The sequence below is a fragment of the Orycteropus afer genome, unplaced genomic scaffold (assembly GCF_000298275.1).
Source record: "Orycteropus afer afer isolate SDZICR_OR568_19922 unplaced genomic scaffold, OryAfe1.0 scaffold00275, whole genome shotgun sequence".
Lineage (NCBI taxonomy): Eukaryota > Metazoa > Chordata > Mammalia > Tubulidentata > Orycteropodidae > Orycteropus > Orycteropus afer.
Window position 1 is genome coordinate 2946793 of NW_006921862.1, and position 27195 is coordinate 2973987.

Genomic DNA, 27195 nt, shown 5'->3' on the forward strand with positions numbered 1-27195 from the left:
GCATGTTGTAAGTTTTGAATCTCCCGTAATGGGTATTTCACACAGTAAGTACACTTTTTACTAAAAACATAAGGTCTCACAGCTTCTAAAACCCATGGTTCTATGGAAAAAAATCAAGTATTAAACTTAAAAATAATGAGCACAGCTCAAATGTAAGCTCCCCAAAGACACAAATTTTCTCTTGAGCATTAAATGTGTTGAAGGCAAGGAAAAAAAAAAGAAGGAGGAGGAAGAAAAGGACAGAAGGGGATGGATGAGGATTCTTTCAATCCTTATGATTATTTTTTTCTTCCTTTTGTGTTAGCAATTATTTTGTTCCATAATTATAACGTACAGGAAGATGGCTGTTCAATAATTTCTAGCTACATTAAAGCTCTTTTTCTAAAATACTTTCCTTGTTTCATTAAGGAAATTTCATTTGCTGAAATGGAATGATCAAATAAAGCATATAAAAATTTTTCTTAAAGTTAGTGAAGATGGATGCACTCAAAAAACTCAATGGTTATGGAACAGTATAATCAAATTGGATGAGATTTTGAACATAATACAGACCACATAAAACCCTGTGGAGCAGTTCTATACTGCACACATGGGGTTGCCATGAGTCAGAATCAACTCAATGGCCGAAACAACAACAACAATCTTAAATTAACCCGACACAACTATAAATTACAAAAAAAAAAAAAAAAACTGTTTAATTATTTCTCCATAAAGGTGGAAAAGAAACAATAAGTTGACTTAATTTTATTGCTAAGAAATTTAGAATCATACAATTTTGTCATTTTGAAAGTGTTATGAAATATTACCCAGTGTGCAGCCTTCATCTTATCATGTGAAAACTGATATTCAAAAAATTAAATGCCTTTTCCCCATTAGAGACAAAGCTGCAACATCAACCTCAGTTGTATAACTGCCACCCAAAAATTTCCAGAATCTCTACTCAATTATCTGTATTAGCAATGTCTTCTAAATAAAAACTCAGCAGGGACACAGTCATGATCTGCAATCAAGAGAGAAAGATTTATTTTTCTGATAATTGCTCTCTTCTTTGGTAGAAAATGTTTGTTTTTCTCAGTCTCACAGTCTAGATTATTGAGCTAATTTTATCTGATGAACACTTTGAACATCTCAGGGAAAGATAGTGGAAAGTAAAGCAGAATTCTAATGTTATATATGAGAACATGCCATGGAGAGTTAATATTGTTGTAACACTGTGGTAGAAATGAAGCTAACAATCAATCAATGACATTTAAATGGTTGATTCCTCAAGCATTTATTACATTCTCTCTTTTTTTTTTTTTTTTATTCTTTTCTTCCATTTAGGATTCTAGTTTTATTAGAATCCATAAAGCAATAAAAGTCTTAAACTTTACAATGAAGAGTAAAGATCTGCTGCTTTCTGATGTCTTTTTGAAAGCACTTAACCATCTACCACTGGAATATAATTTTGCTCTGTATAGCCGGATATTTGATGACTTCGGGACTCACTATTTCACCTCTGGCTCCCTGGGTGGTGTGTATGACCTCCTCTATCAGTTTAGCAGAGAAGAATTAAAGAACTCAGGTATAGTTTCTGTATAGTTTTCTGTAGCCTCAATTTTATAACCAATATGACAACATACGATACATTTTTCTGATTGTCTAATGCTATCACTTCAATTATTTTTATTTACTGACTTTATTTTTAACAGCCTAGTTGCTATTGAGGGAGCTCTGGTAGCGTAGTGCGTAAGACACTTGGCTGCTAACCAGAATGCTAGCTGTTCAAACCCACCAGCCACTCCTCAGAAGGAAGGTTGGGCAATCTATTTCCATAGTGATACTGCCTTGGAAACTCAAGGAGGGGTCACTATGAGTTGGGTCCAACTCAACAGCACATAACAACAGCAACAGTTGCTATTAAGTCAACTCTAGCTGATGGTGACTTCACGTGTCAGAGTAGAACTGGGCTCCACAGGATTTTCAATGGCTGGCTTTTCAGAAGTAGATCACCAGGCCTTTCTTCCCAGGTACCGCTGAGTGGGCTTGAGCCTCCGATATTCAGTGAGCAGCAAAGTGAATTAACTCTGTGCACCCTGCAGGGACTCCCTTGACTTTGTTTAGACCATGCTTTAATTCCAAAAAGGAGCTCTAGTGGCACTGTGGTTAAGGCATTGGGCTGTTAACCTAAAGATCAGTGGTTTGAACCTACCAGGTGCTCCACTACAAAAAGATGAGGCAGCCTGCTTCCATAACTATGTACAGCCTTGGAAACCCTTGTTGTTATGTTGTTATGTGCCGTCGAGTCAGCCCTGACTCATAGCGACCCCTACTTGGGTTTCCGAGGCAGTATCACTACGGAAGTAGGATTGCCCAACCTTCCTTCCGAGGAGTGGCTGGTGGGTTTGAACCGCCAGCCTTCTGGTTAGCAGTCAAGTGCTTTAGCCACTATGCTACCAGAGCTCCCTTGGAAACCCTATGGGGGTCATTATGAGTCAGAATTGACTTGATGGCAATAGATTTGGTTTGGGTTATTTCCAAAATAGTGTGATGAACAAGCAACCATATACACACTCAAGTAAATGGAATAAAAAGAGAAAATTAGGACCAAAATAAAAGGAAAGATAAATATGCTTCACCTCTGTGATTTGTTTTTGATTTGCATGGCATCTGGGAACATCATAAGTTACAAATCATTAGTAACCTAAAATGGGAGAAGCATGTCAGTACCTGAGGGGGTATAAGTTTGTCCTGGAACTAAATTCTAAAAGATAATCTTCTTATAACACTTTTGTAGGAGGTAACACTCATATTAAACAATAATTTTATAGCAAATGCAATAGAAATTTTTTTTTTTTTTTGGCTAACTAAAAGTTGAGGGCATAAGATGAAAGAACAAACAATGACTTGACAAGAAACTAAGTTATTATGAGCCAGATAAGCACCTAGCCAAAAAAACAGTTGCTACCTAATCAGTTCTAACTTATGGCAGCCCCAAGTGTGTCAGAGTGGAATTGTGATCTATAGGGTTTTCAATGGCTGATCTTAGGAAGTAGATCACCATGTCTTTCTAAAGTGACAAAACTTAAACCACACAGGAAGCACTTTCGTTTGAGGAAAAGTTACAGTCTGAAAACTTGAGACAAAATAAATGATATTTTCTGCTTACATGTAAAATAACAATATGAACCAAATATCTTGGGTTTTATAATATTATCTAAAATCATCAATATCAATTATTATTATAACTTAAGCATCTGTGGATAAATTTGCTTTCAGGTTTCTGTCTCAAAGGACTCAGGGTCTTTGTGATGATTTTATCATGTGTCTCTTGAGAATAAGGGTAGGAAATTGTACAGGCACCAGAACATAACTCACTAATACCCCCAGTAAACCAGAATTCTTATCCATTAAAATTTTATGAAAAGAAATCACAAATTTGTTTAAAAAGACAACATCAGGTCAGCCCTATGATCAATAGGCTTTCAATTCCTCTTTTTATACATCTCAATATGGCAAATCCTAATGTCTGTTTTGGTCAATTGAGTTCATAAGTCCCCAGATGTTCCCCATGATCTGCTTGCTATCAGAAAAGATGGGACAAATACCTTTGAGGAGAATTTTCAGTAAGAAGGTTTTAAATTTTGTTTGTACTTGATATGCTTACTAAAATCCAAAAGGTTTGTCCTGGGAAGGGCTGTCCACATGGCCTGCCTCTTGTATTTCATTTCAGTTGTTGTCTTTTCCACTAGAGCAACAGTTGCATGATGGAACTGATGTCTTCTGCCACAGAGAATAGCATTAACATTAATGCAGAGCAAAAATGGTTAGGGGAAACTTATGGCCCTTGGATTTATTTCATCTGACCCTCAGGATGAAATTATTCTGGTTACTGCAGCTATAATCCAGAGAATAATTTCCCACTTGATAAGCTATACTTATGATGCATTCAGAGTAAAGACTCAAAGCCTTAAAGATCAGGTTATTTAAAGAAGTGTGTGAATATATAAGCAAACATTCAGCCATTCAGTAGTTAAAATCTCCCATCCAAACAAAAAGTGATGAGCTACACTCTTACTGAAATTTCTCACTCTCCATGTCCTCTATAAATAGAAGTAGAGACTGACTGGCCAATAAACAGAAATGCATCAAGAGGGAAAGAAAGGGCATTTGAGAAGTGATTGAAAACTGGAAATATATAACAATACATACACAAATACACATGTTATATATACATACTATATTATACATGCATGCACTACATATATGTATATTGTTGTTGTTGTTGTTGTTTGCCGTCAAGTTGGCCCCGACTCATAGCGACCCCTCCTTGGGTTTCCGAGGCACTATCACTACGGAAATAGGATTGCCCAACCTTCCTTCTGAGGAGTGGCTGGTGGATTTGAACCACCAGCCTTCTGGTGAGCAGTCAAGTGCCTTAGGCACTATGCTACCAGAGCTCCAGTATATACACATATATATACACACACACACACACACACACACATATTCAGGAACTGTAGTGCCATAGTGGTTAAAGCATTCGGCTACTAACCAAAAGTTTGGCAGTTTGAACCCACCAGCCACTCCATGGGAGAAAGATGAGGCAGTCTGCTTCCATAGATATTTACAGCCTTGGAAACCCTATGGAGTTGTTCTGCTCTGTCCTATAGGGTCACTATAAGTCAGAAATTGACTCAACGGCAGTGGGTTTTTTTATTTTGTTTTGTTTTATATGTAGATAGATAGATAAATAAAATGTACATATGTATTTGTATGTTTATATATATGTAAATATGCATAAGTGTGTAGATATATATATTAGATGTGTGTGTGTGTGTGGTTGTGTGTATAATCAGGAGCTCTGGTGGCATAGTACCTAAGGCATTTTGACTGCTAACCAGAAGGCTGGAGGTTCAAACCCACCAGCCACTCCTTGGAAGAAAGACTAGGTGTCTACTTCTGTAGAGATGCCGCCTAAGAAAATCAAGGAGGGGTAGCTATGAGTTGGAACTGACTCAACAGCAGTGAGTTTTATTATTTTTTTGTATGTTTAATCACAATAATAATATTGGTGCAAAATTTTTATTATTAAGATGAAGCATACCCAAAGAGTAACAAATCTCAATAAAACGGATTCTCAAAGGGGTGTGTTTACCTGTTTTTGCCTGCTCTCTAGATGAATATGTACTCCATCCTTCTCCTTTCACCCCATTTATCTTTTCTCCACTTACCTGGTCACAACCTGGAGCCAGAGTATCATTTTTGTTTTTGTTCCTCTTTATTCAATAAGAATTATATCCCTTGTCATTAATTTTCAAATAATGCCTTGACTATTTCATATTACTTTTTCTCTCTCAAGAAAAATAAAACAAAACTAAATTGTTTTTTATTTGCATCCCTTGATTCATTCCTCTATTTTTCAGTGTCCCATAGTCAGTTTAAAACCTTGAACAACAGTTGACATTGTTTCACTCTGCAAGGTGACAAGAATTTCAGGAATACGATGAAAACATTAAACAATTAAAGTATCACAATATGCAAAATGGTAATTTTCAATTTCTTATCTTGAGAAGTCATTATTTGCTCCGAATTGGAGGTGAAGAATTATTCTCTCCATTATTTATCAGTATGACGTTTTCAATTGACCTTTGTTTGGTCAAAGTAGCTGAGGACATAATTGAACTACTCAACCCTGTGCCACAGCACAGGAGACACTCCAGTTTGAAAGATCAAGGGCTACAGCATCAAGCAACTACTTAATGTGGTTCAGGGTCAGCCAGCAATCTACCGGGCCCACTGCAGAGAAAATAAGGCTTGTATAGAAATTCTTTGATAAAGACCTGGTATTTTAATCACTGCATGATCAATACCATGGCTTATAGGCTACATTCATCTTTCCAGTCTTTAAGGATTCTCCCATAACTCTCAGAAAATGAAATAAACCAAGTTTATGGTTAGACTTGGACACAGGCAATTTAACTTTCACTTATAAATAATCAAAACCTAAAAAAAAAAAAAAATAGGAAAAGGGCTTAAGTCTTGCATGATAGATTGCATTAAATTCCTAACATGACCTAAACATTTGACTGACTGTCTTATTAAGAACAATACTAGCAGAAGACAAAATGAGCTATATTTATTCAGCCTGACTGAAACAGACATTTTTTTTTTTTTTTTTTGTCAGTGTTGAAGATGCAAGGTAAACATGAAGGCTTCAAATCAAGAATTTTAAAATTTAAATTTAAATTTAATTTCAAGTGATAATATCTCGCTTTGAATGTCTCAAACAGTTGGAAAAAAAAAACAAAACTGTAAGATAGGCAAACTGATTCCCATCTGCCCAGCCTCACTCCGCAATGACCAATACTTTCAGGTTTCATCTTCAATATCTTACCCAATTAATGCCTCAAATTCTGAAAACACTCTTTCCTGTCTATTGTGACCTCCTACCCTTAATAGCAGTACTTGATAAACTACTTCACTCTAAGGTGCCTAATAATAGCTATTCCATCCCACATGTGCTAATGTTTTGAAAAACAATATTTTACTGAGCACAAAAAGAACTGGATTTTAATTTTGGTGTTTTAGGCAGTGAGCCAAGTGTCCTAAGAAATGGTCTAGGAAGAGGAAGTATTGATTTCTCTTAAAATACCCAGAAAGGCAGCACCAACTCACCCAACAGATATGCTAGACCAATTCCTTGCTCTGTATTCCACCCAATTACTAACATCAAAGAGAGCAAACAAATGGCCCCATGCCAGCCTTGACCCACAGGGACCATTCCTCAGATATTTTGAATAACTACTGACAAATTTTAATTGACTGGCTAATTGAGTACAATTATGAACACTTAGACTTCCATCATTTGTTAGTAGAAGAATGTCACTCATCTGGAGTTGTGACTTCAACTGCCTTGCCATTAAGATCTGTGGGTGGCCTACTTAGACTTGGTTTCAGCTAGTATTGCTCTCCAAGGACATGCTACTTAGTTGAAACATAGTTAAAGGAGGTTCTACACAGCAGGAGTTACTCAATGTCAAGGAAGTAGCCATGAAGTGGTAATATGGCACCTTTCAAAACAGAACCCTACATTGCAGTTAAGAACTCACATAGCTGACAGTTTTGGTATGATCTTCAAGAGCAAAGAATGGTCTTACAGAGCACAACAGAACATCAAGATGCTAACTAATAGTGATAAGCTTCAGAATAAAGGTCAAAATCCAAGAGAAAGTTCTAGCTTTATGCAGAAATTGCAGTAATAAATCCTAGAAGTAGGGATAAGGAGACATGACTAATGAACACTTGAGTACTTAGATGGTTTGTTCATCACAACAACGAGGGACAGAAAGATATAGGAAACTCTGGGAAAGTTTGCTGCTTTGAACGTAAATGGTACAGAGGTTTGCAAAGAGTAAAAAAGTTTGAAATTCTTGTTACTTAAATAGGCAAGCAACCTCTCTTGAGAAGTACAGCTGGATTAATGGACAATGGTCAGAATCTCATTAGGGATTATGAATTTATTGGAGTATCAATCTGCATGATGATACAATTTTTCCAGCAACTCTCAGCAATTTCAGAGCAGCCACAGAGAAGGAGGATGGTTAGATTCAGACAAGATCTTGGTTTTTGTGGTAGTTAGGTTTGTGTGTGTCAACTTGGCTGGGCCTGGTTGAGTGGCTGGGCAGCTGGTGGTAGTTATTCCCCATGATGAGACTGGCAATCAACTCCATGGTGGGATCTACCACAAGCAGCTGAGTAGCTGCCTTTGGGATGTGGTCTGCTTCCTGTATATAAGGAGAAGCTTTGGGAATGGTCTCTAGCCTATGGCATGCTTGAACCCTGCATGTAGCTGTGTCGTTGCTCAGTAGCCTGCTATGCTCTGCCAACCTTGAGACTTACAATGGACTTAAGTTAAAGGCCTGTCGTGTGGTTTGGTAACATCAGGACTTTGCCTTTTTACTTGTCAACCTTGGAGCTTCTCAGCCTCTGCAGCCAGCACCTGTCTGAGTGAAGAAATGCCTCTAGCTTCAGTGGGCCAGGAGTAAGAGGTAGAGCTGGACCCCAAGTTTGAGGGGCTTTCCACCCAGCCCCTAGAGACTGCCACTTTGAACTTGGACTTAAAGCCTCCAAATTGTAAGAATAAACTCCTGTATGTTAAGGCCATCCTATTTGTGGTATATTCTTGTCAAAGCAGTACTACATAACCAGAACAGTTTTCTAAGTTAACAAGAAGAAAAGGCAAAAGAGCAGGATGCATAAAATATTTCCAAGAGATGGGTTGAACTGAAGAATCATGAAATATAAGTACCATAAAGTATAAAATGTTGAGAGAAAGAAGATGAAGGAGTAAGAGAAAATATATGGAGCTGGTCAACAGAGTAGTGGGAAAGTAGGAATCAGAGGGATTTCTGAATTAGTGATGTCAGAGGTGGAGCAATTTGGGTGATGACAATAAGTGCTCTTGTGCTGTCAGTATTCTTTGTAGTAAATGGACTAAACGACAAGGGAACATTCTCATATCACAATTAGCTCCCATACTAACAATGAGCTTTGAAAATGTCTCATTGTTCTAATCTAGATTCTCAGTAGTACTTTCTCCATCTCATGGTGTAAATTTCCATTCATCAATAAATCATGGGTTTTCATATTATATATCCCCAGTTTTAAGAGCATTGGGTGGTTCAAATGGTTGAGCACACCACTACTAACCAAAAGGTTGATAGTTTGAACCCTACCAGAGGCACTTTAGAAGATAGGCCTGGCCATGTGCTTCTGAAGAGTCACAGCCTTGAAAACTCTATGGCACAGTTCTCTGCACACATGGGATCTCCATGAGTCAGAAATGACTTGACAGCAACTAAAAACACAACATCTTCATCATTATTTATGAAACTAAATATCTTTTTAATAGATGATGCCATTATGTTTTACCATTTTTTAATTACCTTTGATGTCATCTCCATATCCAAATCTTTTACCGTATCATAAACTCCAATAGGGCAGGAACCATTTGAATTTGTTCACTGTTCTGTCTTCAGGTCTTACCATAAAACTAGCACATAATATGTATATAAAAAATCTTTGTTGAAAAACTGAGTAAGTGACATATCCCAGATCGTGACTGACTTTGAGTGAGATGATTGAGTAAAAAATAAAATCATTGTTGAGAGGTGATGGGAGTAAGGGACAGACAATTGGATAGGTTACTCACATCAATTTCAAACTCACTGAGAATGATGAAATATTGCTGTTAGAAAGGATGGTTCAAATGTCAACATCTTTAACAAGTGAATGAGAATTTATTGAAGGACAAGAACAATGAAGATTAGAGATACAGTAACTAGATGGCCTGAACCTCAGAAGATGAGGTTTTTACATGACTTGTAGGGCTATGGACACTTATCATGTAGAGGCAGCTCTGGGAAACTAGGAAGATGTCAATCTCTGCTCTGAAACCTTAAGGGAGGGGGAATGAGCCAGTATCAACATCTCTTGGATACAACAGGGGAAGCAGTATCAAGTAAATGCTTGAATTAAAGAAAGGAAGCAGAAAAAACAATGGAAAAGAGAATTTTACAGGTCAGGAATTCAGAATTTCTGAGAATACAATAAAGGAGCTTTGGAAGGAGAAACACAGTGAGTAGTTGGATCAGGAAGAGGCATCCCAGAGAAGTATGAAAATGAGTGGACAAAAGAAAAGGAGAGATAACCAACAAGATTTATACATTAGGTGACTAGGGAAACAAGTGAAGTAGACATGATGGATTTAGTTTCCTGAAGGACCTGGGGACCCCAGGTTTCTCTGAATCATGAAGTAGACCTAGCAATGGAGCTGGGAACAGAACATGTCTTAATCTCTTGACCTGAAAGCCGCACAGTGGCAGTGCCCAGTAGGAAGTGCAAGCTTAGTAGTCTATCATATGAGAGTGACAACAAGGCATAGGCAACAGAGGCAAACAACATCAAGAAGAGATGGGCCGTAATGACCCTATGCATCTTCTTAGGGCCACTGTTACAAGGAGAAATGCAGGAACTCACAGAAACCTCTCCTGTCCGGGATCATTTCAGGACCTGTGGGAACTGAATCTGTAGGTCAAAGCTGTTAATCACTTGAGCTTACAGGAATTGGGGAAGATAAGGGATGACATGTAGTACCTGAAGGATTAGCTGCAGAAGTGTCCAGTGCCTCAGGCTCCTCTTCTCCAAATTCTCAATAGTACATTCTCAGTATTTTCTGTTTCTGCTCCATTTCTTAGGTTTAACAGAAGAAGAATCCCAAAACTGTGTCCGGATTGAAACAACAAGACGTATTCTCTTTGTTAAGAAAAAAAAAGTGGAACATCGGTGTACAATCAACAGGCTGTCAGAGAAATATGAAGGTAATGGGACTCTCTCTTAGCAGCTCATCCAGCATGTCCTGCACCTGGTTATAACTTAAGTATCATAGTGTACATATGGTACTATCTTTAACTTTTTATTTATTTCATGATGGAACCTTCTGCATGTGGCAGAAGGAAGGGAGAGAGCATAGCCAGCCGTCTGGTTAGCAGGCAAGTGTCTTAGCCACTATGCTACCAGAGCTCCCGATTGTTCAACTTAGTGAACATTTATTTATGATCAGAACTCTATAACTCAATTATGATGTAAAGATGGGTGTGAACCAGCCCTTCCTGTTCAGGAGCTTACAAAATAAGCATATAAATAGCCACAAGAGTTCAAGTGAGTTATTTTATTTAAAAAAAAAAAAAAAATGGAAGTACTACAGAAGAGGGACCTCTGGTAGCTGTCAGAGTACATCAGGTCTCATGAACTATGCATGACTATATGTCTGTGCATTGAAAACTGTAGAAGACACAGCCAGCTTCCCAGAGGGACCGAGTAGTTGAACCTGCGGGCTTGGGACCATAGTCGCAGGGGACATCAAGCTCAAATGGCATAACATACTATAAAAAATATTGTTCCACCTCCTACTTTGGTGAGTAGTGAGTGGGATCTTAAAAGCTAGCAAGCTGCCATCTAGATACAATGATGGGTCTCTCCTCATCCAGAGCAAAGAAGAATGAAGAAAACCAAAATTTGTGGGAACAATTAGTCCTAGCAACTGGTACACTATCCGATCTGCAGCCTATATGACTATGAGACCAGAACTGGATGGTGCCTGGCTACCACTGTCATCCACTTGGAGGGGGATCTATGTAGGCGATCCTTGATAGAGAGGGAGAACAATGTGGAACAAATGCAAAATCATTTGGAGAAAAAAAAAAAAAAGTTGGGGACCAGGTTTGTTGGTCTGATAGAGCCTGGTGGAACCACTGAGACTATGGCCCCTAGCTGCCCTTCAGATCTGGAATTGAACCCACACCTGTGGTTTCCAGCCAAACAAAAGACAGGCATATGAGTTGAACATTTACCTCAAGTAGATACTCTCCTTGGAGAGAACAATCATGGGAGAAAGAAGGGCTGCTTATGCACAGGGAGACAACTCAGGGGGCAAGAGAGTATGGAGGGATGGACACTGGGAAGAGGTAACTATGGGGAGGAAGTGGGAGAGGAGCTGTGGCATTATGGTAAACTGCGGTCAATGTCTTGAGACAAAATATATGTGAACGTTGTATGGAAAGTGAATTTGCTCTGTAAACCTTCACCCAAATCACAAAAAAAAAAAAAAAAAAACCTGTAGAATATTTTGGCAAATGGAGAGGAAGGGATAAAGTCCAGGCAAAATAACTGAAGAAGGAAGACATAAATTAGATTTTAAAGAATGATTGTATTCCCTTCCAGAGTTTCAGTCACCTTCTATGGACTTTACTCCTATACACTAATCTTCCAACTCACACATCTCTTCTGAGTTCCAGACACCTACTCACTTGAATGGCAACAAACACCAGGACTGCACATACTCTCTGCCTACTTCAAATAATTCTCATTACTATACAGTAGAGTAATAGGATTGTTGTGAACATTAAGTGAAGTGATGACCATAAGGAGCCTGCCATAGGACACAGCAGCTATTGGCTGCTTTCCCCTTTCCCTCTCCTCTTCCTCTCCTCGAGTAGTCCCACCTAAATAAACGGCATTGGCCAAAACTCAACCAACCAAGTAAGAAACCTGGGTATTAATTTTTATTTCTCCCTCTTTCTCACCTCAATATCCAATCAGTAATTCTGTATAATTCATTGTGTGCCATCCTTAATATCTTTCCAGTTGTCTCCATCTCACTATTCTCTGGGCACATCTCAATCCAAGCCCTCATTATTCCCACTTTATTACCACAGAAGCCTCCTAAATGCTCTTAATGCCTCCAGTCTAGCCTTTCTCCAATCTACTCTACACCTTTCTGTGAGAAGAATGTCTCCCACGGAGATCTTATAAAACACTCAAGTTTCTAACATGTCACAGTTTCATATGGCCTTCAGGTAATAGGCCTGCTTCTCTGTCTACTTTGCTAAACATTATGCCATCTCCAAAAAAAAATCATCCACTCTTGTGTATCCCATAATTAAAAATAACTGCTTCCTCTGTGTAAAATTCTCTAGTTCTCTGCCTTTGCTTCAATGATTGCTACTCAGTTTGCTTAGAACAAAGGGAAGAAAAAATCATAGAAACTTCTAAAATATAAAACTCATATTCTAATGAGGAAGACACACAGGGAACAAATAAAAATATGTTTCCTATATTAATTAATTAATTAATTATAATATCAGAGCTCATAGATAGTCTCCATGTGAAGGCCCAGCTGAAGCATAAACAGAATGAGAAGAACTGGCTTGTCAACAATGTATTCGTATTATAGCAAAAAAGGAAAAAAAGGAATAGTACACAAAAACTGATAAATAATTTAGTAACATAAACCAAAGAATGAGTTAAGATTCTTTACCAATTTATCACACAATTTAATAACAATAAGAACATAAATTCAATAAATCAAGAGCTCAGAGACAAAAATATTAAATATCAGAATTAATTAAAAGAGCTATTTCAGAGCAAAGAGGCAAAAAAAAAGTTACTATTATAAATAACTGGCAAAATATAATTGAAAATAAAATTAATAAAGTTAACCATAGATAGAAAAGATCTAAAATAATCGCAATGAATGCAGAGGAAAAAGTCATATTAAAAGTCAGTAAAGGAACTCTAATGTAAGTAAAATTACAACACATAATTTAATATATGGGAATGTGTTGTTGTTGTGCACCACTGACTCATTTCCAACTCATAGTGATCCTATAGGACAGAGTGGAATGTCGCAAAGGTTTCCTAAACTGTACTTTTTATAGGAGCAGAGCACCAGATCTTTTCTCCCATGGAATGGCTGGTGGGTTAGTACTGCCAACCTTTAGATTACCAGTGGAGTGTGCTTAACTACTGCACTACTTGTTGTTGTTGTTGTTATGTGCTGTGGAGTCGGACTTGACTCATAACAACCCCTCCTTGGGTTTCTGAGGAGGGGTATCACTATGGAAGTAGATTGTCCCAACCTTCCTCCAAGGAGTGGACTACTAGGACTCCTTATATAAGAATTAATGTCCTAAGAAATGAAACAGAAATTATTTTTTAAAAAAACTACATAATAATTCTGGTGGCATAGTGCCTAAAGCATTTGACTGCTAACCAGAAGGTTGGTGGTTCAAACTCACTGGCCAAGACTGGGCAATCTACTTCCATAGAGATACACATTGGAAACCCAAGGAGGGGTCGCTATGAGTCAGAACAGACTCCATGGCAGTGAATTTGGTTTCTGGTTTTACATAATAACATGTATCTGAAATGAAGGAAAATAAGTTTTTCTTGATTATGTGTTATCAGGAATATTAGCTCAAGACAAATTCTTCTTAATTTACAAAATGCAAGGTTTTTTAAAATGAATTTTTCAAGTATCAGGGCAAAATATTCTCTTACAGACAGAACAACAAAGTACAAACAGGCTCAGATTTCATTTTTAAAAAATGCAATGATAGAAGACAATAGAAGGATGCTCACAAATTTCTGGAAAAAAGAAAAAAAAAATGTGCTCATGTGTGAAGGAAACAAACAGGAAGCCATTCTCAAAATGTTAAAGAATTCTAGAAGAATCATTCTTGAGTACCTATTGAAAAAAAACTTTTCCACTATAAAATCTGTTCAACAAAGAGATTAACAAAACAAATAGTTCAAATAATTCAGATATATGAAGATAAAATTTTTTTATTTTTCTAAAATGAAATACAACATACCTGTCAAATTCCCACTTATTTTTAAGTGGTGAAAAATATAAAATTTCAAAAGTAACATAACAGTTATTCCTAGTTTTAATTATTAAAATTCAAAATCCCTCTCACCCTTCTTTCTTGCTTCAGGGATGATCACTGTGTGTGTGTGTTTGTTTGTGTGTGTGTGTGTATTGTATGTAGCATCCTGGAATCAGAAGAAGTACAAGACCTTTGTCAACATGCTGTCCTCTGCCTTTGCTTGCCCCAGCTGTTACTTGGCAATCCTGTTTCTCACTGTTATGCACTGGTGTTCACTCTTAATGTCCATAATCCTGCCTTGGTCTTAAGTTATTAAGTTTGTACCCTTTGAATCTTCCTCATAGCAACCTCAAGCCCTTTTGTGTCTGTAACCCTCTCTCGATACTTTCTCACCTTCATTGAGGTCTAGGGAACTCCTGCCTGATTTCTGCACATCACACTGAACTATAAGCAACTTCAAGACTACCCTAAAGGCCACTTGCCTGAGTGGCATGGTGTATGTATAGACTCTCTACAACACTTGTTGTTCCTACCCTACTACAGGGAAAGTCAAGTGAGTGGTCTTCCTGCTTTAGACACAAGTGTAACTGGGTTTCTCTTCTACCACCATCATTCCCAAGACTCTACTCAAAATGACAGAATCCTAGGCACTGAGAAATCCACCAACATCTAAATCTTAGTCACATGTTGAATATTCTCTATTCTCTTGATGGTTCAAAGTATTTTCCCCTTTTGGGAAGGACAATGGCTGTTATGTTTTTGTGTATTCGTTATTATTTTTGGTTGTTTTTACAAATTCTATGTTCTGATTCTAGCACATTTGGTTATTGATATTTAAACTCAAGCATTAAAAACTCAAGAACTCTTTTTTTCTCTCAAGGGCCTGGCTCTTGACACAGGAAGCTATGGCCTTCAAATCTATCATTTTGCTGTAGATTTATACAAGCATACTTGAGAGCTCAAAAGATAAAATTAAAATCTTTTTCAGTCTGGCTCCTTCCAAGCATAAGGCTGTACATGTAGAAAGTCCATGATGCAGCTTGATTTGGGAGAGAGGTGGCAAAGACAAAGGGAGGTAAGAAACAAATACAAAAATTAATATCAAGATATTACTCCAATAGATAAACATAGAACTCAGGAATAATAACCAAAAACCAAACTCACTGCTCTCGAGTCAGATTGGGTTTCTGAGGCAGTTCCCTACCAAAGTAGATCACCCAATTTTCCTTCCAAGGAGTGGCTGGTGGGTTTGAATTGCCAACCTTCTGGCTAGTAGTCAAATGCCGTAGGCACTATGCCACCAGAGCTCCCAATAAGGCAAGGACATTTAAAGCCATTTAACACATAAAACTAAGACTAAGCAACAATTGGAATGATGATTGTATGTTTCTGTATTTTTTCAGCTTTTTTAATGCTAAAAATGTAACATTTATTTTAAACCAATCAAAACAAATCATGAAATTATCATTTTTAGTCAACAGTTCAGATAGTATCACTTCTAAGGAGTCTTTCTTAGCTACCACCTGCATGCATATTCATAACCAGGGTTAGGTGCTCCTCTATTTACTCTCACTGCAACCTGTATTTACAAAACTATAGCATTCATCACACATTATTGTGCTTCCTTTATATTTCTTCCACTGAGCTGTAAGCAAATTTAGGATAGCGGCATCGCTTTCCTGTCCTCCGTGCTTAGCACTGTGCCTGGAACATTATCATTGACTACTAGATGTGCCTAAACAAGCAAACAAGTGACTATAAGAAAGAATAATGAAGGCATGGATCAATTGACTCAAAACATGTGGCCATGAAGTTGGTTCTGACTCAGAGGAACCCTATGTACAATACAACAACACTGCCCAGACCTGCACCATCCTCACAATCTTTGCTATGCTTGAGCCCATCATTGCAGTCACTGTGTCAATCCATTACATTGAGAGTTTTTCCCTTTTTGGCTGACCTTCTACTTAACCAAGAATGATATATTTCTCCAGGGACTGGCTTCTTCTGACAACATGACCAAAGTACGTGAGACCAAGTCAAGCCATTCTCACTTCTAAGGAGCATTCCAGCTGTACTTCTTCCAAGACATATTTGTTTGTTATTTTGGCAGTCTGTGGTGTCTTCAATATTCTTTGCCAACAGCACAGTTCAAAGACATCAATTCTTTGCAGTCTTCCTTATTCACTGTTTAGTTTTCACACACATATGAAACTATTGAAAATACCCTGGCTTGAAGCAGGTGCTCCTTAGTCTTCAAAGTGATGTCTCAGCTCCTTAACACTTTAAAGGAGTCTTTTGCAGCAGATTTGCCCATTGCAGTATGTCATCTGATTTCTTTACTACTGTTTTGATGGGCATTGATTCAGGGTCCAAGTAAAAGGAAATCCTTGACAACTTAAACCTTTTCTCCATTTATTCCTGTGAGGATCTTTGTTTTCTTTATGAAGGCTGTACTCTTCGATCTTCATCAGTAAGGGCTTCATATCTTCATCACTTTCAGAAAGCAAGATTGTGTCACCTGCATATAATAGGCTGTTAATCGGTCTTTCTCCAATCCCGATACCATTCTTCATATAGTCAAACTTCTCAGATTATTTGCTCAGCATACAGATTGTATAAACACGGTGAAAGAATATAACCCTGATGCACACTTTTCTTGATTTTAAACCATCTAGTATCCTATTGTTGTCTTCAAATGACTGACTCTTAGTCTATGTAAAGGTTCTACATCAGCACAGTAAAGTGCTCTGGAATTTCCATTCTTTACAATGTTATCCACACGTTGTTATAATCCACACAGTCAAATGCAGGTAAATATCTTTCTGGTATTCTTTGCTTTCAGTGAAGATCCATTTGACAACAACATGATATCCTTCATTCCACACCCTGTTCTGAATCTGGCTTGAATGTATGGCAGTTCCCTTTCAATATACTGCTGTGACCATTTTTAATTATCTTCACCAAAATTTTACTTTTTTGTGATATTAAAGATTTTGTTCAATAATTTCTGTGTTCTGTTAGACCACCCTTCTTTAGAATGGTCACAAATATGGTTCTCTTCTAGTTGGTTGGCCAGGTAACTGTCTTCAACATCTATTGTAAATAATCAACTTTTATTGAACTCTTGTCTATGACAAGCACTGCTCTAAGTGTGTGTTGCTTTTTTTAAAAAAGTTTGTGTGTGTTAATCTTCACAACATTCCCATGGTATCAGTATTATTATTATCTCATTTTACAAAAAAGTTAATTGAGGCACAGAGAGACAGAGAGGAATACATAAATGTTTATATAAATTTAGTGTTTCAATTTGGCTAGAGCACAAGGTAAATAAAAGAAAGTTTATGAGATAAAGCTGAAAAGGTAGATTTGATTCACATTATTGTTCTTAGGTGCCACCAAGGTGTTTCTGACTCATAGCAAGCATATGTGCAAGAAAGTGAAACACTTCCAAGTCCAACACCACCCTCACAATCTTGCTAAGCTTGAGCCCATTGTTGCAGAACCTGTGTCAGTCTAGCTCATTAAGTGTCTTCCTCTTTACTACTAAATTATGCCAATTGAATTGTTGTGTTGTTGTTGTTAGGTGCTGTTGAGTCAGCTCTGACTCATAGCAACTCTATGTAAAACAGAACAAAACACTCCCTGGTCCTGCACCAGCCTCACAATCCTTACTACACTTGAGCCCATTGCTGCAGCCACTGTGTCAATCCATCTCATTTAGGACCTTCTCCATTTTGGTGACCCTCTGCTATAACAAGCAAGATATCCTTCTCCAGGTGCTGGTCCCTTCTGACAATATGACCAAAGTACATGACATGAAGTCTGGCCATTCTTGCTTCTAAGGAGCATTCCAGCTGCACTTTTTCCAGGACAGATTTTACTCATTCTTCTGGCAATTTATGGTATTTTCAATGATCTTCACCAACATCACAATTGAAAGGCACTACTTCTTAAGACATTTTTAATCATTGTCCAGCTTTCACATACATGTGAAAACTAAGGTGATTGAAAATAACATGGTGTCTTGGTTCTTAGTGCTGCTATAACAGAAATACCACAAATGGATGGCTTTAACAAACAGAAATGTATTCTCTTTCAATTTAGGAGTCTAGAAGTCCAAATTCAGAGTGCCAGGTGAAGGAGCCAGATGAAGGCCCCTTGACCTTGGTCTTCAGCTCTGCCTCTTGTTCCAGGCCCACTGAAGCTTGAAGTTTCTCCTAATTCAGGCAGTTGCAAGCTGCTGAGGCTGATGAACCCAAGGTCAGTAGGTAAAATGGCACAATCTCAAGATCAACAGGCAACATGGAAGGCTACTAGTTCAAGTACAGGAACAATTCCAAGATCTGCAGGAAATGTGGCAAGCCACTGGTTCAAGTACAGGAACTGGAGATGAAAACTCAACCAAAAGCAAGATCCAAAATGTGCCAAAAAGATAAAGACCTTTCTCAAAGCTTTTCCTTATATACGGGAAGCAGGCCACACCCCAAAGACAACTATTTAGCTGGTCACAGCAGATTCCACCATGGAAGTGATTACAATCTCATCATGGGGAATAACGACATCAACTGCCTGGCCACTCAAAACCACAGTTGACACACAGCCTTAACTACCACACATGGTTTGGGATAGGCATACCTTAGTCTTCAGAGTGACATCTTTGCTCCTTAACACTTTAAATAGGTCTTTCACAGAAGATTTGCTCAGTTCAATATGACATCTAATTTCCTCACTACTGTTTCCATGGGTGTTGATTGTGGATCCAAGTAAAATGAAATCCTTGACAACTTCAATCTTTTCTCCATTTATCTTAATGTTGCTTATTGGTCCAGTTGTGAAGATTTTTGTTTTCTTTATTAAAGGTGATGACTGTAGTTTTTGATCTTCATCAGTAAGTGTGTTAAGTCATCTTCACTTTCAGCAACAAAGGCTGTGTCATTTTCATACTGTAGGTTGTTAACCAAAGGAGTTTTGGTGGCAGTGAATTTGGTTTCTATTTTGGAGGTTGTTAATCAGTCTTCCTTGAATCCTGATGCCATCCTTCTTCACATAGTCTGACCTCTTGGACTATTTGCTCAGAATACAGACTGAATAAGCATGGTCAAAGGATACAACCTTGACATGCAGTCCCTCCTGATTTAAAACCATGCAGTACCCCCTTGTTCTGTTCTAGTGATAGCCTCACAGTGTATGTGCAGGTTCCTCATGAGCACAGTTAAGTGTTATGACATTCCTGTTCTTTGCAATGTTATCCATAATTTGTCATGATCCAAACAGCCAAATGCCTTTGCACAGTCAATAAAACATAGGTAAACATCTTTCTATTATTCTTTGCTTTCAGTCAAAATCCATTAGACATCAGTAATGATATCTCTCATTCCACGTCCTCTTCTGAATCTAGCTTGAATTTCTGGAAGTTCCCTCTCAACATGCTGCTACAACCATTTTTGTATTATTGTCAGCAAAATTTTACTTGTGTGCAATATTAATGACATTGTTTGATAATTTCCACTTTCCACAAAGAATGTTGGATCACCTTTCTTTGGAATGGGCACAAATATGGATCTCTTCCAGTCAATTGGCCAGGTAGCTGTCTTCCAAATTTCTTGGCATATGTGAGCAAGTGTCTCTAGCATGACATGCATTTGTTGAAATATCTTAATGGATATTCCATCAATTCCTGGAACCTTGTTTTTCTTCAATCCCTACAGTGCAACTTCTGCTTCTTCTACTTAGCTGTGCCTCCTGAGGTATTGTCTGAGGTATCACCTGGGGCATTTTCTGGGACATAGCCTGAGGCAGATACCTTACAAAACATTGCTGAATGTTCCCAGGAACCACCCCACCACCTGTTGCTACTTATAGACCTATAACCCACTGCCGTCGAGTCAGATCCAACTCACAGCGACTCCTCGTTGGGGTTCCAAGGCAGTATCACTATGGAAGTAGATTGCCTAACCTTCTTTCCAAGGAATGGCTGGTGAGTTTGAACCACAAACCTTCTGGTTAGCAATCAAATACCTTAGGCACTATGTCAACCAGAGCTCCCTATAGACCTATAATTAGACTTAAGTACTAGCAAGCCCCAAAATGTGAAGTACTAAGTGTGACCTTGAAAAACTATGCTACACTCCAAAAGAACTGCTTGATTTTTCTAATATGTACAAACAGAAACTTGGATAATATATGTGGAAATGGCCATTAAAGGTGTGGAATAATGGTTCAAGAAACATAAAGTTGGGTCTGTCTGAGTTTATTGATTTGGGTGGTGTAGTGCCTAAGGCATTTGACTGCTAACCAGAAGGCTGGCAGTTCAAACCCACTAGCCACTCCTCAAAGGAAGACTGGGCAATCTACTTCCATAGAGATATCACCTTGGAAACCCAAGAAACAGTCGCTATGAGTCGGAACCAACTCAGCAACAGTGAGTCAGTGAAGCACAGATTCTTCAATGTTTCAGCTTGAAAGAGTAGGAAAGGATCTAATAGTTTGTTTGGTTGGTTTATGGAAGTATAGATTATGTGGTGGCCCACACTAAGTCCAGTTGAAGTACCAGACTTGCGTTGGTACAGAGTAGGAATGGGCTTATTCAAAGGCTTAGGGAAATTGGCATATTAGGGTAGATTTATAAGATTAAATCCATGGACCCACACATGGAGTGCTCAGAGGGAACACCTTTTATGACAATGATGAGGAAGAAATTTGTATAGGGAGCCCTAGCTGAAGACTGCTGTGATTGCTAGCCCTCCTGAAGACTGCTGATTGCTATTTTATGTAAGCCAGATTTGACAGTGGGAAATGCCCTAATTGAATCAAGACAGCTAACTACAATGGGACTGATTGGATCCCATGGTGGTAGGGGCCAAGTGACAGCACTTAATTGACAAGGACAAGGTGGGTGTGGTTACCTTAATGGACAGCAGAGTCAAAGTTGTAATCAGAGTAGTCTAACTCATATAGACTTATGGTGTTGGCTACTTAGGCATTCTTTCCCTAGCAGTGAAATAGATGGGAAAGCTACTAAATATTTACTTGATCTTTATAAGTGGAAGAATTCTAGGTCAAATGAACAGTAGTCTAACTTGAATCACCAGAATACAGACCCATAGCCTCTCAATCATTTCACAGACTTGAACTGGTTTATAGAATCACAACCCTTTGAATGAAATGGAGGCTGGGTCCCCTTGAAGAAGGACCCCACTACATTTTCAAAAACTTATACTATTAATCTCTCTCTTATCCTTCCCCAAATGGATCTATGGCCTTTTGTGAGAATGATAGTTCATTGGAGAAAAGGAAATAATCAGATTTTCAGGGATTACTGGATATTAGCTCTGAATTTACAGTAATTCCAGGAGACCGAAAGTGTCATTGTGACCCACCAGTGGGAATGAGGCCATATGGAGGTCATGTAGTTGATGGAATTTTAGCTCAGATCTGTTTCACACTGTGTCCAAATCATCCTGTAGTGATTTCCAGTTCCAGAATGCATAATTGAAATAGACATACTCAGAAACTGGAAAAATGCCCACATTGGACCCCTGGCATGTGGCATAAGGGCTATTGTGATAGGAAAAGCCAAGTGAAAGCCATTAGAAGATCCCCTACTAGGAAAATAGTACAGCAAAAGCAATATCACATTCCTGGAGGGATTGCAGAGATTTGTGGAACCATCAAGAAATTGAAGGATGCAAGGGTAGTGATTCCCACCACATCCGCATTTAACTTGCCTGTTTGGTCTGTGCAAAAAACAGATGAGTCGTGGAGAATGACAGTGGATTGTCATAAACTTAACCAAGTGGTGACTCGAACTGCAAATGCTATTCCACATGTGGTTTCTTTGCTTGTGCAAATTAATACATCTCCAGGTACTTGGTATGCAGCTATAGATCTGCCCAATGCCTTTTTCTCAATTTTTTTTTTTTCCCAAAGGATCACCAGAAGCAGTTTGCCTTTGTGGACAAAGGCAGCAATACATCTTGATGGTTCTACTTCAAGGGGGTATGAACTCTCCAGTGTTATGTTGTAATTTAGTCCAAAGGGACTTTGATCACCTTTCCCTTCCACAAGACATCACACTAGTCCATTGCATTGATGGCATTATGCTGATTCATACATAGTAAGGAAGAACTATCAATGACTCTAGACTTATTGGTAAGATATTTGCATGCCACAGGGTGGGAAATTAACTTGACAAAAATTTGGGAACTTCCACCTCAGTGAAATTTCTAGGGGTACACTGTGTAGGGTATGTCAAGATATTCCTACCAAAGTGAAGGATAAATTATTGCATCTGACCTTTCCCACAACTAAAAAACAGGTACAACACCTGGTGGGCCTCTTTGGATTTTGGAGGCAACATAACCCTCATTTGGGTATACTAGTCTGACTTATTTATCAAGTAACTCAAAAAGTTGCTAGTTTTGAGTGGGACCCAGAACAAGAGAAGGTTCTGCAGCAGGTTCAGGCTGCCACGCAAGCCACTCTGCTACTTGGGCTATATGATCTAATTGATCTGATAGTATTTGAAGTGTCAGTACCAACAGAGATGTTGTCTGAGCTCTTTGCAGGCCCCTATCTGTGAATCACAGTACAGACTCTTAGGAATTTGGAGCAAAGCCTTGCCATCCTCTGCAGATCACTACTCTCCTTTTGAGAAACAACATTTAGCCTATTACTGGGCCTTAGTAGAAACTGAACACTTAATTACAGGCCACCAAGTCACCATGCCACCTGAGTTACCCATCATGAACTGGACATTGTCGGAGCTACAGAATCATAAATTTGGGTGTGCACAGCAGCACTCCATCATTAAATGGAAGTAGTATATAAGAAATTGGACTCAAGCAGGACCTGAAGGCACAAGTAAGTTACATGGGGAAGTGGCCCAAATGCCTATTGTTTCCACTCCAGTCATATTACCTTCACTCTCCTAATCTGTACCTATGGCTTCATGGGGAGTTCCTTATGATTAGTTGACTGAGGAAGAGAAAACTTGTGACGGTTTACAGATGGCTCGATGTGATATTCAAGTACCACTTGAAAGTATATAGTAGCAGAACTATAGCCCCTTTCTAGTACCTCTCTCAAGAATAGGGTGAAGGGAAATCCTCCTAATGGACATAACTTCAAGCTGTGAATCTGGTTTTCACTTTGTTTGGAAGGGGACATGGCAAGATATGTGATTGTATACTCATTCATGGGCTGTGACCAATGATTTTGCTGGATGGTCAGGGACTTGGAAGGAACATCATAGGAAAATTTGTGGCAAGGAGTTATGGGGAATAGGTATGTGGATAAACCTCTCTGAATGGTCCAAAGAAGAGAAAATATTTGCTTCTCATGTGAATGCTCACCAAAGTGTGACCATAGTAGAAGATTTTAACAATCAAGTGGATAGAATGGCACGTTCCCTGGAAATCAGTCATCCTCTTTCCTCAGTGACTCTTATAATTGCCCAATAGGCTCATGAACAAAGTTGCTATGGTGGCAGGGATGAAGGTTATGTATGGGCTCAGCAATATGGACTTCCATTCACCAAGACAGACTTGGCTACAGGTATTTCTTAGTGACCCATCTGTCAGCAGAAGAGATCAACACTGAGTCTGCAATACAGAACCACTCCTTGGGGGATCAGCCAGCAACCTGATGGCAGGTTTATTACATTGGACCACTTCTGTCATGGAAAAGGCAGCATTTTGTTCTTACTGGAATAGACACTTACTCTGGATGTGGATTTTTCTTCTCTGCATTCAGTGCTTCAGTTAAAACTACCATTCATGGACATAGAGAATGCCTCATCTACTGTCACACAGCATCACCTCAGATCAAGGGACTCACTTCACAGGAAATGAAGTGCAACAATGGGCTCATGCTCATGGAATTCACTAGAGTTACCATGTTCTCCATCACACTGATGCAGTTGGTTCAATAGAATGATGGCATGACCTTCTAAAGACACAATTATGATGCCAGCTAGGTGGCAATACCTTACAGTGTTGGGTCAATGTTCTTCAGGAGGCTGTATATACTCTAAACCAGCCTCCAATATATGATGCTGTTTTCCCAACAGCCAGGATTTATGGGTCCAGGAAAAATGGGTGGCAATGGGAGTGACACCACTCACTATTGACCCATTAAAATTTTTTTGCTTCCTGTCCCTATGATCCTATGCTCTGTGAGTCTGGATGTCTTAGTCCCAAAAGGAGGTAGCCTCCCACCTGGAGAAACAATACTAATTCCATTGTACTGGAAATTAAGAATACCACCCAGCCATTTTGAGCTCCTCATGGCTCTAGATCAACAGGCAAAGAATGGAGTTACTCTATTGTCTGGTGTGATTGATTCTGATTACCAAGGGGAATTTGGATTGATATTACATATTGCAGGTAAAGAAGAATATGCATGGAATACAGGAGATTCCTTAGAATGGTCCTTAGTGCACCATGCCCTGTGATTAAAGTCAATGGAAAACTACAGCAACCCAGTTCTGATAGGACTACTAATAGTATGGTAGATAAGTTGTGTGTCAGCTTGCTGGGCCTGATTTTGAGTGGCTGGGCAGCTAGATGCAGTTATTCCGCATGATGAGACTGGTAATTAACTGCATGGTGAAATCTGCTGTGAGAAGCTGAGTAGCTGCCTTAGGGATGTGATCTGCTTCCATTGTATAGAAGATGCTTTGATAAAGGTCTTGAGATTTTTGGTACATCTGGATCCTGCATTTTGCCAAGTCTTCATCTCAGTGGTTGCCATGTTGTCTTCTGATCTTGAGACTATTTCTAGGCTTGAACTAGTGGTCTGCTGTGTTGCTTGACAATCTTCAGACTGTGCCATTTTAGGGTTTGTTAGACTCAGCAGCCAGCAGCTGCTGGAGTTAAGAGAAGCATCAAGCTCCAGTAGGCCGGGAACAAGAGGCAGAGTTGAAGTCTAAGGTCAAGAGACCTTCACGTGACCTCTAGAGCCAGAACCTTAAGCTCTGATTTCCAGCCTCCTAAACTGTAAGATAGGAGCTCTGGTAGTGTAGTACCTAAGGCATTTGACTGCTAACCAGAAGGCTGGTGGTTCAAACCCACCAGCCACTCCTCAGAAGGAAGACTGGACAATCTGCTTCTGTAGTGATACCACCTCGGAAACCCAAGAAGGAATTGCTAAGAGTCAGATCTGAGTCAACAACAGTGAGTTTGGTTTGGTTTGGTTTGGTTTGGTTTAAACTATAAGATAATACATTCCTATTTGTTAAAGTCACCCATTTGTGGTATTTTCTGTTAGAGTAGCACAAAAGAATCAAAACAAATGACCCAGACCTTTCAGGAATGAAGAGTTTGGTCATCCTACCAGGTAAAGGACCACAATCAGCTGAGGTGCTTGTTGAGAGCAAAGAGAATATGGAATGGGTGGTGGAAAAAGGAAGTTCTAAATACCAGCTATGACCACATGACCTGCTGGAGAAAAGAGGACTGTGATCGTTATGAGGAATTCCTCCCTGATGTGGGCATCAAATATTTTGGTTTGTTCAGTTATAAAATATAAAATGTAAACAGGGCTAATGAGTTTTTGGTTAGACACATGTTAGTTGTATCATGTTAGGCACAAGTATGAGTTTATAGTTGCCTTTATTTAGAGATTGTGTGTACAAGTGACAAGTCACAAGACTGGATTGTGATAGTCAAGATTGTGTGTCCAACTTGTCTAGGCCATGATTCAGAGTGGTTTAGCAGTTATGATGTGGTCATTTCCCGTGATGAGATATGATAAAATACAATCACCTCCATGATGAGCTCTGCTACGAACAGCTGATCAATTGAAAGGGAGTTTCCTCAAGGGTGTGACCTGCTTCCAATACATATGCATTTCCTGGCAAAGAACCCTCGCTTTTGCTCAAGATCCTGCATCTGGCTCATCATCATCTGGGCTTGAACAAGTGCCTATTGATCTTGGGGTTGTTGCCTTCTCAGACTCTGAACAAATAGCCTGCCATGTTACCTGTCAATTTTGGTTTCATCAGCCTCTAAAGCCAGCAGCCTGCTATATTGCCTGCAGATCTTGGATACACCAGCCTATGAAACTATGTGAGTCAGGAGAAGCCTCCAACTTGATGTCTGACCCACCGACTTAGGACTTGTCAGTTCACATATATATTCACATATACATATAAAGTTTTTGTTATTGTTGTTAGGTGCCGTCAAGTAATTTCTGACTCATAGCGACCCGATGCACAGCAGAACAAAACAGTGCCCAATCCCAAGCCAGCTCCATGATCTCTGCTATACTTGAGCCCATCATCGCAGCCACCATGTCAATTCATGAAGGCCTTCCCCTCTTTCGTTGACCCTCCACCTTACCAATCATGACATCCTTCTCCAGGGCATGGTCCCTTCTGACAACATGACCAAAGTAAGTGAGATGAAGTCTGGCCATTCTTGCTTCCAAGGAGCATTTAGGCTGTACTTCCTCCAGGACAGATTTGTTAGTTCTTTTAGCAGTCCATGGTATTTTCAGCATTCTTCGTCAGCACCACAACTCAAAAGCATCAACTCATCTTCAGTCTTCCTTATTCATTGTCCAGCTCTCACATGCATACAAGGCAATTGAAAATATCGTGGCTTGGGTCAGGTGCACCTTAGCCCTCAAGGAGACACCCTTGCTCCTCAGCACCTGAAAGAGTTCCTTCACAGCCAGCCTGCCCAGTGCTACACATGATCTAATGTCCTGACTGCTGCTTCCATTGGCATCAATTGTAGAACCAAGCAATGTGTATTCTTTGACACCCTCAATCTTTTCTCCATTTATCATGATGATGCTTATTGGTCCAGTTATGAGGATTTTTGTTTTCTTTATATTGAAACGTAATCCATACTACATACTGTATTCTTCAACTTTCATCAGTAAGTGCCTCAAGTCATCCTCACTTTCAGCAAGCAAAGTTGTATCGTCAGCGTATCTCAGGTTTTTAATGATTCTTCCTCCAATCCTATATATAAAG

At 39.0% G+C, this 27195-nt stretch overlaps 1 protein-coding gene across 1 annotated transcript in view; it reads left to right on the top strand.

Moving 5' to 3' along the window:
* Positions 1-27195, top strand: part of C6 (complement C6) — a 129864-nt gene that overhangs the window by 44761 nt on the left and 57908 nt on the right. Inside the window, exons 7-8 of the mRNA XM_007950533.2 lie at positions 1324-1564; positions 10239-10361. Coding sequence (XP_007948724.1) covers positions 1324-1564; positions 10239-10361 — 364 coding nt within the window. The remainder of the gene's footprint in view (positions 1-1323; positions 1565-10238; positions 10362-27195) is intronic.